Source organism: Microcaecilia unicolor, chromosome 1 (genome assembly GCF_901765095.1).
Source record: "Microcaecilia unicolor chromosome 1, aMicUni1.1, whole genome shotgun sequence".
NCBI lineage: Eukaryota > Metazoa > Chordata > Amphibia > Gymnophiona > Siphonopidae > Microcaecilia > Microcaecilia unicolor.
The window spans coordinates 407,335,022-407,350,839 of NC_044031.1; the positions used below are offsets into that span (position 1 = coordinate 407,335,022).

Consider the following 15,818-nt stretch of genomic DNA (forward strand, 5'->3'; position numbering starts at 1 on the left):
GAACACCTAATTCAGAACATGATTGAGGCATTATGTGCCAATAAAGTTCAGTTTCTTACTAGTCTTCTTCTCAAATTGCATCTTCTTCTCAAATTGCAGGGCAAGAAAAATTGGGAAAGACAAATAAGCATATCATGTTGAATGCAACAAACTCAGGTTAGGCATACCATTTTAGATAAAATAATAAATCCTTAAGCAGTGATGGGACTTGGCACACACACTCATTTTCCAGGTGCAGCTCGGGGCTCGCTAAGGAGTTAGTTGCCTCAGCTGGTAAGCAGCGCCGCGCGCCTCTAGCAATCTCGAGCCCCTACCGCACCGGGGTTGCCACGGAAACGGAGGGAAAAAATAACACACGGTTTCCCCGGGTAGCTCTCCACCGAGACCGAGCGCGAGACACAGAGAGAGAGAGAGCGTGCGCATGCCACGCTCCACACAACAACCCGCTCGCCCAAAAGTCCCTTCCCTCACTTCTTCAGCCACCTGTAAAGGGCAAAAAAGGTCCTGCCCAGTCGCCCCCTCCCACCACCTATGAAAAAGTTGCTCCCGGTTGCTATTTTGCTCCCGTTGTTGTTGTTTTGGTTTAAATGATGCGTAGGCTGCTGTCCCTACTACAGCTCTTCGCGAGCTCTGGGTTTTGCCGCTTTTCGAGCAGCGCCAGAGAAGTTTTCGCTGAAGCCGGCGAGTTCTGATTTGGAGGAGAAGAAGACCCCCCCCCCCTCCCCTTCTCTAGAAAGAAGTCCCGTCGTTAGTTTTCCGTTAAGCGGCTGCTGTTGTTTATTTATTTTTTTGCGTGTGTGTCTGCATTTCTCGAGAGGAGGATGGGCGAGTCGGGCTCGGGTCGGGGAAACGGCGGTGCAGCTGGGTTGGCTCAGCAGCCGCAGGTGAAGAGCGTGGTGGTGTACCGCAACGGGGATCCCTTCTACCGGGGTCGCCGCATGCTCATCCACGAGAGGAAGGTGGGCAACTTCGACGTCTTCCTGCAGGAGGTGACGGGCAGTGTGCACGCTCCCTTCGGCGCTGTTCGCAACCTGTACACGCCGCGGGCCGGCCACCGGATCACCTCGCTGGACGACATGCAGAGTGGCGAGGTGTATGTGGCCGGGGGAGGCGAAGGCTTCAAGAAACTCGAGTAAGTATTAAGCCTAGCGCCCCCACCCCCTCTACTGTACCTGCACAGCAAAAAGTAAAATACTAGCCACCTGTACCTTCGCTTTCTTTTGCTAATGTATTATTTCTTTCTACACTGCTGGTAATACGTTTTCTGCCTCAATAGTGCAGTGTCAAGTTTCGTGCCTGCGAGCCAGCTTAGTGAATATAGTGGGTGCTTGAGCACCCCCCAACATTAAGACAATTCCTTCACGGTATCCAAGGAAGGACAGTTTGTGTTAAAACTTTTCAAAACGATTAAGGGTTCTTATTTCTCTGATATTTGATATGCTGGGGGACTGTAGGGAAAAGCTCCCTGTTCTCTGGAGATGGTAGCCAGAACATTTTCATTTCATTGTTTATGGGAATTTACATTTTATTTAGTTTTGTTAAGCCATTTTGCCCTTTGGTCAGTTGTGAATAACTACTACTACTACTTATCATTTCTATAGCGCTACTAGACGTACGCAGTGCTGTACACTTGAACATGAAGAGACAGTCCCTGCTCTACAGATCTTACAATCTAGAGTGTACACTCGCTCTACTCATTTGAAATAATGCAGGCTATGTGGAAAGAGGGTTTCTTTTTTCATGTTAGGATATGCGGGCAGTTACGCCAAGTAAAACCTGCTGTAAATGCTGGCGCTTAAATTACATGCAGACCGGTAGTATTCTGTAACCACGCGTATAGATTTTAGAAACACCCATGGTATCATTCAGTCAGTGGTGTGCTGGAGCGGGCTCTCACAGGCTCGCGAGAGCTGTTTAAGTTTTTAAGAATTTTGGGAGCCGGTTGTTAAAGTAGGCCTCCCCATGGCTACTTTAACAACTGACTCCCAAAATGTGGGCTTGGGCCCTCTCCTGAATTCTCTTTTACTTTGCTGGAAGTGATGCTGGCCCCACTAGCCAAGTAAATCGACTGCTGCTGCTCCCTGCTCCTTGTTTCTGACTCTGAGCATCAGGCTGGGACTTTTCATGCAAGCGTAAGAAGGTTCCATCATGCTGCTCAGAGCCAGAAACAAGCAGCAGAGAATGGTGGCAGGCCATTTATTGGCTGGTGGGGCTCAGCAAAGGTATGCATAGCGTGCCTGCACAAAGGAGGGGAGAGAGAGGCATGTATTCCCCCCCCCCCCCCCCCCCAAATTTCAGGGCCGGCTATGCCCGGAGAGAGAGCCCGTTGTTAAAAATTTACCAGCACACCACTGCATTCAGTTCATGTTTCTGGAGAAAATTTCGTACTACTTCTGCCCCAAACTGATCTTTCTCCTGACTCTGCCAACTAGAGTGTCAATCTGTTGCTATGTTGTAATTATTTTCCCATGCTAGTTCTTAGCAGTTCATGACCTTTGGTCCCTTCCGAGTTGGGCTTGAATCCGTGACCTTGAGGTGAGGGAACCTAGCTCAAGGTGTGTTACATTTAGGTAGAGGAGGTGTTTCATATCCTTAGGGGGCTTCCAGTCTAAGGGTGCATTCTATAAAGTGGTGCCTAAATTAAGGTGCCACAATAGGGTGTGTTTAGCACCAATTCTGTAATAGTGTTGAGGTGTACCTCATTAAAGAATGCAAGCGCAAAGCGGCTTTGTAGCCCCAAAACTTTAGCGTGACCCCTTTTGCCAGGTCAGCGGCTAGTGTAACTTGGCCATACCTAAGTGTGCGGTGCATGCAACTAATAGGATTCTGTAAGTTGCAGGCATTGCACGGTGACATGCCCACTTTTGGTTATGCGCTATGCAAGTTGTGTGCCAATTTTATAGAACAGTGCTTGCTTACACACATGAGTCAATTCATGGCACTAGTCCCGCTTGTAAGCCCTACTGTTTTATAAACTTTGGCATGCCTTCCAGAATTGCCTTTTAATTTGGTATCTGAGACAATAGAGGGTTAAGTGACTTGTCCAACATCACAAAGATTTGAATTATTTGAACTGCGACTTTCTTGGTTCTCAGCCTGCTGTTCTGTTAGGCTAGGCCTGCATTCTGTAAGCCTGTACGATTTCACTGAGCCATCCAATACCTTTATTGCATTAAAAACTATAAAGTGCCAATTTTGAGAATTGACATCTGCAGTCTATATTTTGCACCATACAGGTGAAAATGTGAAGGAGACACCTAATGCGATCAACCATTCGATTAAAAATGTTAATTGCGATCAATAGTGCGATTAAAACTTTTAATCGAACAGCCCTGGTTACATTAGATTTATTATTTATATCTCATCCTTATCCAGAGCAGGGAACAAAAAACATATTATACAAAATAAAACATACACAGTAATATCATACTCAATAATTTGAAAAAGAACAATCTATGCAGCACACATTTCATTGGCATCCTTTGTGTCCCAAAATTGAGAATGCAAGTGCCCCAAACAGAGAGTTATACGTGTTTAGTAGAGACATAATAAGCCAAGCACAATAAATGTGGCTTCATCTGACGTTTAAATGTCAATAAACCAGTCTAATTTTTCAGTCCAGAAGGCAACTTGTTCCATTCAGTTGGACCAGTAATTGAGGAAATGCTCTTTCTAGTCACATTCAAATGTAGGTGAGCCAAAGCAGGTACAATTGCCAGCTACCATCGAGCGTAACTGCCATGATGGCACATATCTCTTAACTGCATGCCTCAAATAAAGAAAAGAGTCTTGATGCAGTGCACAATGAACCGGCAATAATAATTTTAAACTTTATTTCTAATCTGACGAAGAAGGGCAACCTTCGAAAGCTAATCAAGAAATGTATTAAGTTATGTCCAATAAAAAAGGTATCTTATTTTCTTTTCCATGTTTTATTTTGTTTGATTTCTATTGATAACCTTAAGAGTGGACTAACACGGCTACCACACCTCTCTACTTAAACTTTACCCAGAAATCATTTGGTAACCCGATTGGCGATTGTCAGGATGTATTATTGTAAGCCACATTGAGTCTGCAAACAGGTGGGACAATGTGGGATACAAATGCAACAAATAAATAAACCATCGCAGTCTCTTCAAATATACAGAAATATGTTCAAATTTAAGCAGGCCAAAGATCAAATGCACTGCTGAATTTTGAACAACCTGCAACGACTGAGTACAAAATAAACAATACTGCACCATGGCCTTCACTAGTTTTATAAAATTCAATTTTTGGCAACAGTTGCCGCAACCGAGTCAGTAAGTGCCACTTAAAAAAACGAGCTTCGAATCAGCTGCTGAATCTGGGACCTAAAAGAAAAACAAGAATCACAGTACCCCCAAAATCCGCACCTCAGTCAAAATGTTCACAAGCATTCCTAACCAAGAAACAGAATCAGGCAAAACAAAAGAAAAATCCACACGTACAGAAAGTAATTTCAGTCTTGGTCACATTTAGTTTCAGCCAATTCTTTTGTAACCACAAAAACACTTCTTCAAATAGAGTCTGCATTTTCAAAATTGCATCTGTAGCACTAACTTAAACAGGAAAAAACCCCCCATGAATATCATCCACATAAATACAGTTTGATACCCCCATAGACTGCATCAGGTGCCCTAAGGGACCCAAATAGATATTAAACAGCACTGCAGACAGGGCTGAGCCTTGCGGTACCCCTGTGCCTAAAGGACAGAAAGCTAAAACGTTATCACCTAAATGCATTATTTTCTATCATACAAATATGATTGAAACCACAGCGTAACAGTTCCCTCCAGGCCACAAGCACCCAGGCATTGCAACAGAGTTTCATGATCTAAAGTATCAAATGCTGCTGATATGTCCAAAAAAGCAAAAAAAAAAAAAAAAAGTTTACATTCTGATCAATCCCTGATCAATCCCCAACCAAATCTCATCCATAGTTGCAGCCACCAGCACCTCGTTGCTATGTGCTCTGCGGATCTGCATAACCCGTGCTGATTTTTATCCAACAATGAATTTTGTAACAAAAAAATCATGTAATTGCACATAGACTGATTGTTCTAATATCTTTGCTAATACTGGTAAATCAGATATTGAGCGATGAATTAGACAAAATGTGACACCCCACTTTGGAATCCTTCAAAACAGAGCATGCTGTGGTTACCTTAAACTCATCAGGAACAAATCTAGCCCCCCCCCCCCCCCCCCAAAAAAAAATGTGCTTATAATCATAACCAATTATGGAGTTATAATTTGTTTCACCTCTGAACTACCCACCAACCCATTTTCCACTTGCATGGGAAATGAATATCCCAGATCTTCACTTCTAGAAAAAGAACTAATAATACTTGTATTTTCTGACTAAAATAAAACATATGCTCATGTGGTGAAAATGGGGAACTATGCCCAACTGCACTACTATCCTGAGTGAGTGATCACACAATAGAAAACAACTCTTTGGGACAATTCAATGATTCCTTAATTCTCTGCTGATAATACTCTTCCCTGCTATTACAAATAACAGTAGTATATTCCTGTAGCTTCAACAAATAAGAGTCTTTTACATCTGGATTCCATGATTTTACACTACTCCCATTGCATTCTCTCAAGCCCAGAGATAGCCAAAATATACTTTTGCCTCTCTCCGATCTCATCACCACCCTCTTCTCTGGTGCCACCAAATTTAATGCCACTGTCAAAGTCTCATCCCAATGTTTAACTACCTCCTCTTGCCTTAAATCTGAAATATCTCCTAATAATGGGGAACATGCCTCCCATAAGGAATCAGGATCTACCCAATGGTGCACTTTCCTAGTATGCAATGGCACATCACTCACTTCCTCCTCTTAATGGCAATGTTAACACAATGAAAAAAAATGATCTGTCCACACCACTGGGGAAATAACCTGGGCATCAGAAGCCCATTGATTCAAAAGAAACAATAAATTCTTAATATGACCTGCTTGATATGTTGCCTGTTCAATAACCTGTTTAAGAGAAAGTGCAGCAAGAGCATCAAATAATACATATAATATGTGGTCACCAAGGATATTGCGAGATGAAAATCTCCTGGGTCTATCAAAGTGGACAAGTCTACAGAGAGTGATAACAAAGATTTTAGTAATGAAGAGCAATCCTTACTGCAGTACACCAAACAAACTGAGCATGATGGACCACTCAACGTTAGTGCCTCAGTCCCATCAAAGTCTTTATCAAAAATCTTAACAAACTGCAAGCTTTCTCTATAAATCAGAAAAACTCCTCTTCTCCTCCCATTTGTACACCCCCAATCCCATTTAAAACCTATAGAGAATCATTGATTAGCTAAAACCACATCTGCAGCATCAAACCAATATTTTGTTACACCTAATAATCCAAAACATGTTGTAAAATCAAATCCTTAATCAATACAGCCTTATTTCTCACTGATTGTGCATTAATCTAAACAATGTGGATGATAATGTATTATCAACCCTTAATGGTATGGATGTCAAAACCCTTCCCTCATTCAACCTCTTTCCTTTCCATTTAAATGGCAGGCCCATAACCTCCATTGCCTTCAATTACAGAAATTGTACACATTTTTAACCTCAAAATAAAAAGTGAGCAATAAAAAGCAATGTTCAGTTTCAAACCTGTCCAGAAATCCTTCCATAGCCCGCCCAAAGGAGATCCCTTTGTTGGTGCAGTTATATTCGTTATCAGCTGGGTTGCATTTTACTGAACCAAACAAAAGGAAGTTCTAGTAAATGAAGGGATTTTTCCCTCTTGCTTTGATCTTCCTGGACTCCCATCTGCAGTACTATATCCATCTGTCCTATCTCACTTCCACTTACTGAGGGTAATCTTTTAGTCACATTTATTTATTGGGATTTATTTATGTGTGTAAATAGCCTTTTTTTTATACACGTGTAGACATCATGGTGTGTACTTTATTTTTATTTTATTTATTGCATTTGTACCCTACATTTTCCCACCTTTTTGCAGGCTAAATGTGGCTTACAGAGTATAGTTATGATAACGTCGTTACATGATTTAAAAACAGTCGATCATAAACTGAGGTACAAGAGGATTTAGATGGAAAGGTGTTAGGTAGGGTCGTGTGAGAGGTGTTTTTTGGTGTACTTGGGTGGTTTAAGGAATGATTTGTTTCATTGAGGGTGACTTTTGTAGGCTTTGTTGAAGAGATGTGTTTTCAAAGCTTTGCGAAAGCTGGTTAGATTAATCATGGTTTTCAGGGCCATGGGTAGTGCGTTCCAAGACTGTGTGCTTTTGTACGCAAAGGTAGTAGCATAAGCCTGTTTGTATTTTATTCCTTTACAGCTGGGGAAGTTCAGATTGAGGAATTTGCGGGCCGATCTTTCGGCATTTCTGGGCAGTAAGTCCACTAGGTTTAACATATATAGTGGGGCATCTGCGTGAATGATTTTGTGTACAGTCATGCAGATCTTGAACTCAATTCGTTCCTTGAGCGGGAGCCAGTGCAGTTTCTCTCTTAGGGGTTTCGCACTTTCGTATTTTGGTTTTCCAAAAATGAGTCTGGCTGCAGTGTTCTGGGCTGTTTGGAGTTTTTTGATGGTCTGTTCTTTACAGCCTGCGTATAGGGCGTTACAGTAGTCCAGGTGGCTTATTACTAATGACTGAACTAGGGTGCGGAAGATGTTTCTTGGGAAAAAAGGTTTTATTCTTTTGAGTTTCCACATCGATTGGAACATTTTTTTCCGTTGTATTCTTCATGTGGGCGTCGAGAGTGAGGTTTCGATCAATGGTGACTCCAAGAATTTTGCCAGTATGTGTTTATTTTATTATACTACTAATTTATTATACTATTTCCTTAGCATCCCTCCGGACCGGCCCAGAATGATTGATGGGTTGAGCAGGCCTACCAGCAGGTGGAGACTGAGAAGACTGATTTTGAGGCAGCCAATAAGAGCCGTTCTCAGCCCTTTGGAAACCTCAGTATTCTCAGTCTCCAGCATGTGGTAGATGTGGTGAGCCCCTTGGTCTCAAAATGTCTATTATGTTTTCTAATTTCTGTTAGCTCAGGTAAATGTACCTATTTCTTTCTCAGTCTAATAAGTTTGCTTTTCTCATATATCTGTGTGCTGTTTTGGTTATCTGCTGGCAGAGGCCGAGGCCTGCGGGGGTTCTCTAATACCTCGGGGGGTGCTACACTTGGGTGGCCAGGTCCCACCCCTCTCCTATCCCCGAGCTTTCCCTGTATGCCTGAGGGCTCAGGGTGGACTATGGTCTGTTGCTGGCCTCAGCCCTTTCAAGGGAAGGGAGTTTGCAGAACTGCGGGGAACAGCCACTATGATATTAAAAAGGAAAAAAAAACCAAACTAAACTGAAAGCAGGCAGGTGCAATGGCTTTAGTCTGCTGTCATGGCTGTCTCCCTGCAAGGTCTTGGGCTCGGGAGCATGTTATATATAGTTCCTCTTCCTCTGCTCTGGTTTGGGTTCAAGCACCAGGTGGTTGTTCTGGACAGGTGTTAGTTCAGTTAAAAACAAAAAAGCAAAAAAACCCACTGGGTTCCGTTTAAAAAAAACCAAAAAAACCCAGGTGGAGGCATGAGTACTTCTCAGTTTAGCGAAGCAGTGCCAGTTTTCAGTATGGCATCAGTGGCTTTCTGGCTTTCTATGCTGCTTAGGTTTTTGGTGGTATCCAGTGTCCCCCGCCTGCTGTGTTCAGCATTCTCATTTCACTTTATCCCCAGCCTGCTTCCCTTTGTTGCCATCTTACCTCTGCTCGTCTGTCCTGCAGTGTGCGTGACATGGGACCCTTGAGCACATGTAGCTGCTGAAGACCCGCTGCATCTTGCCTTCCACTGACAGTCTTCCTATCAGATGGAGCAGGATGTTGCATTCCTTGAACGCGCACAGGCACTCAAAGACACTCTGCTACAGTGACAGTAGCATTTAGCTGTGCAGTTTGCTGCATTGGCTGTCTAAGTGTGGGGCTAACATGGCATATTTGGCAGGTAGTAGAAAAGGTTCTTGCACTTTGTTCTGGCACAATGCCTGAAAGAAAGCCCTGTAGTTGGTATGTATGAAAGAGAGTGAGTGTCAGTGGAGGGGGAGAGAAGGGTAATTGATTCCAATCTGACTGGAGGGGCTGTAATTTCACCCTCCCCACCTCCACAGTTTGAGGTTCCTACCTCTTGCCTACCCTCCTCCAAGAGATAAAGCAGTTACATTATGCCTATGGGGTATAGCAGGAGATAATTGTGTTTCTCAGTAGGAATGTAAGGAATGTCTGAGAGTTTGTAGTGAATGGAAAACATTTTTTGCAATTTTTCTGAGGACAATGAACCACTAGAGCAAATTGGAAAATGAATGAATAACAGAGAGTGGAACATTAAAACAGGACGTTAAAACATATGCTACAGGAGAAGAGGTGTAGCATACAGTCTAAAACTCTCAGAAGATTGGACATAGAAAGTAAATTCGATGTGTAATAAAATGTAGTGCTAACAATTGGGGAAAGCGTGCAGAGTTTGGGAATTATTTTCAACCTCTTTTGCACATGTGAATGTGTGTTGGGGCAATTTCAGGATGAGGCAGTTTGGTGGGCCAGTTGAAGGGGTACTTTTTGGGAGTGGGGCAATTAATATGTGGCGGTAGTTTTTTGGGGGATGTCAGTTTGCAAAATGTGGGGCAGTTTTGGGAGGTATTTTTGGGGTTGGAGCAGATTGGGGGGAAGGGCCAGTTGTGGGAGGGGTGTAGTTTTTGAGGGGGAGGGTGAGAGCAGTTTGGGAGTTTTGGGATAGAAATCAAGGCGAGGCAGTTTAAAGAAGGAATTCCCAAACAGCTAAGTTTCACTGTATGTAAGTTTCTATGCTACAGAACCTTCAGCACCATCTCCCATAGAAATGCTTTGAGCCTTTTTTGGGGGGAGGGGGGAAGGTGTTATTTATTTGGTTTAGCTCATTTTTGAAACGGGGGTGCTTTTTTACCATTTTCTATATGCCAAGTTTCATGCCAAAGTTAAATTTTTGAAGTGTTATTTTGCCCACAGACAGATAGATGGACACCTTTTGTATAATTCTTTTTTTAACATCTATTGGAAAGAAGAAAAGTGAATAAATGTTTCTAGGGGAATATACTAGCCCATCTTTGCCCTCAAAAGCATTACTCCATACTCATCATAGAAACACAGAAGCATAGAAAAAGACCATTTGTCCTATCCAGTCTGCCCATCCATTCCATCTACTCTCTTTATCACTCCCTTAGAGCAGCAGCATACCCAAGGCAGGGTGGTGGAGGCCATGCTGCGGGGGTGCAGGGAGCAGCTGCACAGCTGTCTGCTCTACTGGTTCCCTGCTCCCTCTAATGTTACTTCCTGTTCCAGGCAGAGGGAGGTAAGAAGCAATGCAGCCGGGGGGGGGGGGGGGGGGGGGGGGGGGGGGGGGGTGTACATGTGTGTGTGTGTGTGTTGTGATCAACCCTTACTTCTTGGTTTTGACTGAATTTTATGAATGACCTTGATTGCTTTATGAATGACCTTGATTGCTAAGAACTAATAACATTAGTCAACACATCAGCCAATGCAACTTACACAAATACAGAGAGAGAGAGAGAGAGATGTACACGAATGGTGGCATTCCTTTTCCTTCTTCTCTGATTATACTGATTAATTGTAAACTGCTTTGCTTGGTACACCCCCTAAAAATGGTATATTAAGCTCTTTAAAAATTAGACCAAAAATATAACAGCTCTGTTTGACAGTATGGAAATCGATTTGTCTCTTGAAAGCGAGTGTCATAAGTGCAATTTTGTATGAAATAATATAGACCTATATTTCAGTATATTGCTTTAAGGTCTTGAATGACAAAATGTTTTGATACTTTAATATGTTATTATTGTTGACTTATAATAAACACATTAAACTTTACCTCTCATTTTCTCGGTTTTGCATCAAGGGTACACACAACACTGTTGCTTTCAAGCGACAATGGGTATGAAGCATTTTTATCCATAAATACTAGGGATGCACATTAATTTGAAACAACATGGGAAATGCCAAGGATATTTTTCATGATGTTTCATGTTTTTTTTTTTTAGTAAAAGGGCCCCAAAGATTCAGTTTCATGCATAGGAGGAAATTTTATGTATGGCGCCTAGAAAATCAGCGTTTTCTATAATCGATGCCTAGATTTAGGCACCAATTATAGAATACACTTAGTTGATATCTCAGTGCCTAAAACTACGTGCATCCATTTACACCAACGTAAACATAGCGTAAATCCCAGCACTGCGCCATATTCTATAACTATGCGCATAAATTTTGGAACACACCAACAAAACACCCATTTCCCTGCCCATAACCACACCCCTTTTTGCCTGTGTGCATTAGAAGTTCAGTTACCGAATACGCTTAGCAAGTTGTGCGCATAAATTCTAATTATTGCCAATTAGTGTTATTTAACAGCTGTTACCAACACTGATTAGCTTGTTAAGCCAATTAAGTTACATGTGTTGTTGTAGAATCCACGCCGATTTCAGCGCAGATCTCTATTTGAACTATATGGATTCTGGGGGATAGCCCTAAATCCATGCTGATCAACAGGCAAAATATCACATTCTTCCACTTGTGATACACATGTAATAGACAGTAATGTGTTTTTATATGATTAAACAATGTTAAATAATAGAAGCCCATTATTCTTAATGGAACCTATTTACTAACTATACACTTGACATGGTATTAATATGCATTAATGTTCTTTAATAGATGCTTAGTAAATAGAACCCAGCCTAAGGCCTCATAGTGAGGCTTGCGATGTTGCCTCATGTTCTCTACTTGTACATAAACCGAGGTTTCCAATTGCTATTGCTGTAGAGTCAAAATTTTTTCATGTCTATTAAAATTTACTGTATAGCAATGGAAAAAATATGGTAGAAATTCATCCTTGTGCAAACTTCCAGTGAGTTTCTGTGCATTATGAATGTGCAGAATAGAGAGAAAAAAAAGGCATAAATGCCAGGTCCTTATCGTATGCAGCAGATGAATCCAAGAACTGGTGGATTGTGTCCATCTACCAGCAGGTAGAGATAGAGATTACAAGCTGAAGGCAGTGATACCAGACGGGCCAGCTCCTTCTTCACCTCAGTATATCTCCAGCAGGTGGTGGCCGGTGCTTCAGCAGCTCCTGGATTTGTCTGTTGGGGATACTCCTGGGTCCTGTGGGCCAGTTGAGTTTAGGGGTGTCTGGCTGATGGTGCCAACTTTGGGGGCATACTCAGTCTTCTTGGTCCCTGGTCCCTGCGTCACCCTTTCTCCCCCTTGCTTCCTGGTCTTCAGAGCTCTAGCCTTCCTTACCAGTAACCCCCCCCCCCCCCCCCCAAAAAAAAAACCCCAAGAGAGCTCCTTTGCCTTCATTCAGTGTGTTAAAAAAAAATCCCAGACGAAACAGAAGATTTCTGTCAGAACCGGGCAGTACAGCTTTTCCCTGTCTTAGTGCTGTACTTTCAGTCTGTCTGCTGGTTAGGCAGCAGGCTGCTGCGTCTGTGGGACTCTGCTTCTCCTTCGGAGACACCTGCTGTTTGGTGAGTCCCTGCCTTTGTCTTTTCGGCACGGGGGTACCATGCTTTAAGGTGGGCTACGCTGGCATTTGAAAGCTGTTACCACTGCGGTAGCAGATGCTCCGCAGTGGGGACTCTGTGTGGTGGCATGTTTGAACGCTGGGGAGGGAAGTGCTGAAGTTCCCCTTCCCCAAGCAGTCTTTTCCTGCGCTAAAATGGCAGGAACGCGTGCCCTTTTGCTGGCTCGTCCCTCTTTTTTTTTTTTTTTTCTCCTAATATCAGCTCTGATCCTTTCCTGCCCTGTGTTTCCCCACCTTGTGTTCCATTAGAGACTGCTGGTACAGGGGATTCTCCAGCCTTTGGTTTCCTTTACCAAAATCACTGTTGAGTCAGAAACTGTTTGCATGTAGCTGGGGCAGTGGCACAGATTCTTCTCAAACTGCCCCCACTATGCAAGGGGATCCAAGGGAAGAACAGAACTACTGTAAGCTGTTTCTGTGTCTTCTGAGCAGGATGTCCTCTGCTCTGGGACCCTTAATTTGAACCTTTCTTCTTAAAGAGAGCTTGGCCTCAATAGCCCTTTTCGTGATTGGGGGAGTTTTTATGCCCATCTTGGGCAGATGGGTTCTAGATGGCTAAGTTTTTTCCAGAAAGAATCTGATGTGCCTTGTTTTTTTCAGGATCCACGTCAGCCTGCTGCTCTGTATGCCTATACTAGCTGTTAAGCCCGTTAAAACGGGCGAGTATTGATATGTTCTATTTTGATGTCTGTCTCCCTCCCTCCTTCCTTCCCTGCCTGCTCCAAGGGCCCCCTCCTTCTGACCTCCCATGTCCAGCATCCTCCCTCCTTCCCTGCCAGCTCCAAGGCCCCTCCTCCCTCCCCGCTCCAAGGGTCCCCCTCCATCCCTCCCTCCTAGCCAGCTCCAAGGCCCCCTCCTTCTGACCTCCCATGTCCAGCATCCTCCCTCCTTCCCTGCCAGCTCCAAGGCCCTCTGTCCCTCCCTCCCAGCTCCAAGGCCCCCCTCTGTCCCTCCCTCCCAGCCAGCTCCCCTCCGTCCATCCCTCCCAGCTCCAAGGCCCCTCTCCTTCTGAGACCTCCCATGTCCAGCATTTCTCCTGCCCTCCCCTCCCTCCCCCCCGAGGTTGCCGCCGCCCCCCTCCACCCGGATTGGGCCCTTTCCTCTCCATTAAACTTACAGCGCCTCACCTCCGAAACTGCGGCAGGCATATTGCCTCCCGTCGGCCTTCCTTCCCTGCCTGTGTCCTGCTCTCGTGTGACATAACGTCGGCGAGGGCGGGACTCAGGCAGGGAAGGAAGGCCGACGGGAGCTGATCTGCCTACTGCGGTTTTGGCGCTGTAAGTTCAGTCGAGAAGAGAGGGCCTGGCCTGGGTGGAGGGGGGCCGGTGGTGACCTCGGGGGGGGGGGGGGGGGGAGCCGTAGCGACCTCTGCGGATCTCTCCCTCCCCTTCCGTGTGGTGCACTCCTCAGTGCAGTTTCTCTCTCTGTTCCGTCATCACGTCTTGACGTGGAGGCGGGACAGAGAGGGAAGTCTCTACTGCGCATTTGCAGGTGAGTCGGTCACTTGCCATTTATATGTTTGATGTTGCAGAAGTCTGGTAGGGGAACTGACAGTTCCTTTTTAGTTCAGCCTTTGGAGTTTTCTGGCTTGTTCCCTGTCCCGAAGAGGGGATGTTTTCTTTCCAGCTCAGCAGTAGGGTCCATTTCTCCCACCTTCCTTTTATTTTTTGTTACATTTGTACCCCGCGCTTTCCCACTCATGGCAGGCTCAATGTGGCTTACATGGGGCAATGGAGGGTTAAGTGACTTGCCCAGAGTCACAAGGAGCTGCCTGTGCCTGAAGTGGGAATCAAACTCAGTTCCTCAGTTCCCCAGGACTAAAGTCCACCACCCTAACCACTAGGCCACTCCTCCACTCTATTCGGAGGGAGTCTTTTCAGGGCAGTCCCTTTCTGCACAAAGGCAGCAAGAATCACCTGAGCTGGAAAGCCATGTTTGCCTAAGTGGGTACATTGATAGCAATAGGCCTCACTGTCTGTGGTGAGTTTAGATTTTCTTATACCATAGTTCCTGCGTTGATTAAGGCTGTTCTTGGTGTGAGAAATAGTGAACAGCATCGGAGCAGGGCTCCTTGTATGTTGGGCCGCTCAAAGGGCCTATTTAGTGTTTTTTTTTATTTACAGACTTTTCTGTCCCCTCAGTTTTTCTCTGAGGGTAGTTGCTGGCACAGCTTGGACGTTTCCCTCCTTCCTTTGTGAAACTCTTTTTATACTGGCAGTTCAGACTTTGCCTATGAGCACACCACTCAGTGTGCCTGATCTCTGATCTTGGAAGCTCAGCAGGGTTGGGCCTGGCTGGTTTCTACTTGGATGGGAGACTGCCTGGGGAATACCAGGTGCAGTAGGTTTCCTTTTTTTTTCTTCTGCATCTTTTGCTCCTTTACAAATGGGAGTTTCTAGACTTAGTGCCTTTGGCTCCACCTTTCTATGGGAAATGTTATATATTGTTTTCTGGGGCTAGTGCTCTGGTCTCCATGGTAACCAGGGAACCTCAGTGCTGTCATAGGGGTATTTGCTCCAGGTGCAGTAGTTTCAGCAAAATAGTTTTATTTTTCTGGAACATGGTTGGCTTTCAGCCTGAAGGTCACAGGTTTAAAGGCTGGTTTGTGTATCATATTAGAAGCTGTGACCCTCGGCTCCTTTTCTACGGGGCATATTTTACTTCCCTCTCTCATATTGCTTTCCTTGACAAGCAGTTCTTTCCATAGTTGGGACAGTTTATACTAGGCTACAGTGCCAATGGTTAGCTGTGGAGGTTTCCTATAGCAGCTCTGCTCTTCTAGTTTTGCTGTCTGACACTGATCAAACTATTGCATTCCAGCTGCAGCTTCCATTGTATCTGTGGCACCTCTAGCTAGCTGTTTGTTGCAGTGTCTCTAAGGCTTTTATTGCACGTTTGTACTTTTTCTTTATATTGGACAGCTAGCTATATTCAGAGCTGCTTCAGTGTAGCCTGCACTTCAATTTTCCCTGACTTCTCCCTTAGGAAGCGTTTCTTTTCTTTCCTCTTTGGTCCCCTCATCTGTGGTTTCTCTGTTTGGCCGTTCTGAGCCCTCATGTTCAGTTCCAGGCTTTGGCTCCATTCACTTTTTCCTAGGTTTGGGAGTTTTGTGGCATTCTCCGCAAGGACACCATCAGAGTGCATCTCGCTGTAGACGAAATCTGAGAGTTTATCTTCCTGGGTCTTCTCGGA

The 15,818-nt window shown here is 44.4% G+C and overlaps 1 protein-coding gene across 2 annotated transcripts in view; it reads left to right on the forward strand.

Annotated features, from left to right (window-relative positions):
* Positions 1–724: 724 nt before the first annotated feature.
* Positions 725–15,818, forward strand: part of DCDC2 (doublecortin domain containing 2) — a 342,131-nt gene continuing 327,037 nt past the window's right edge. For both annotated transcript variants that reach the window (XM_030211482.1, XM_030211491.1), the window contains exon 1: positions 725–1,132. In XM_030211482.1, the coding sequence (XP_030067342.1) occupies positions 822–1,132 (311 nt within the window). In that variant the 5' untranslated portion in view covers positions 725–821. The remainder of the gene's footprint in view (positions 1,133–15,818) is intronic.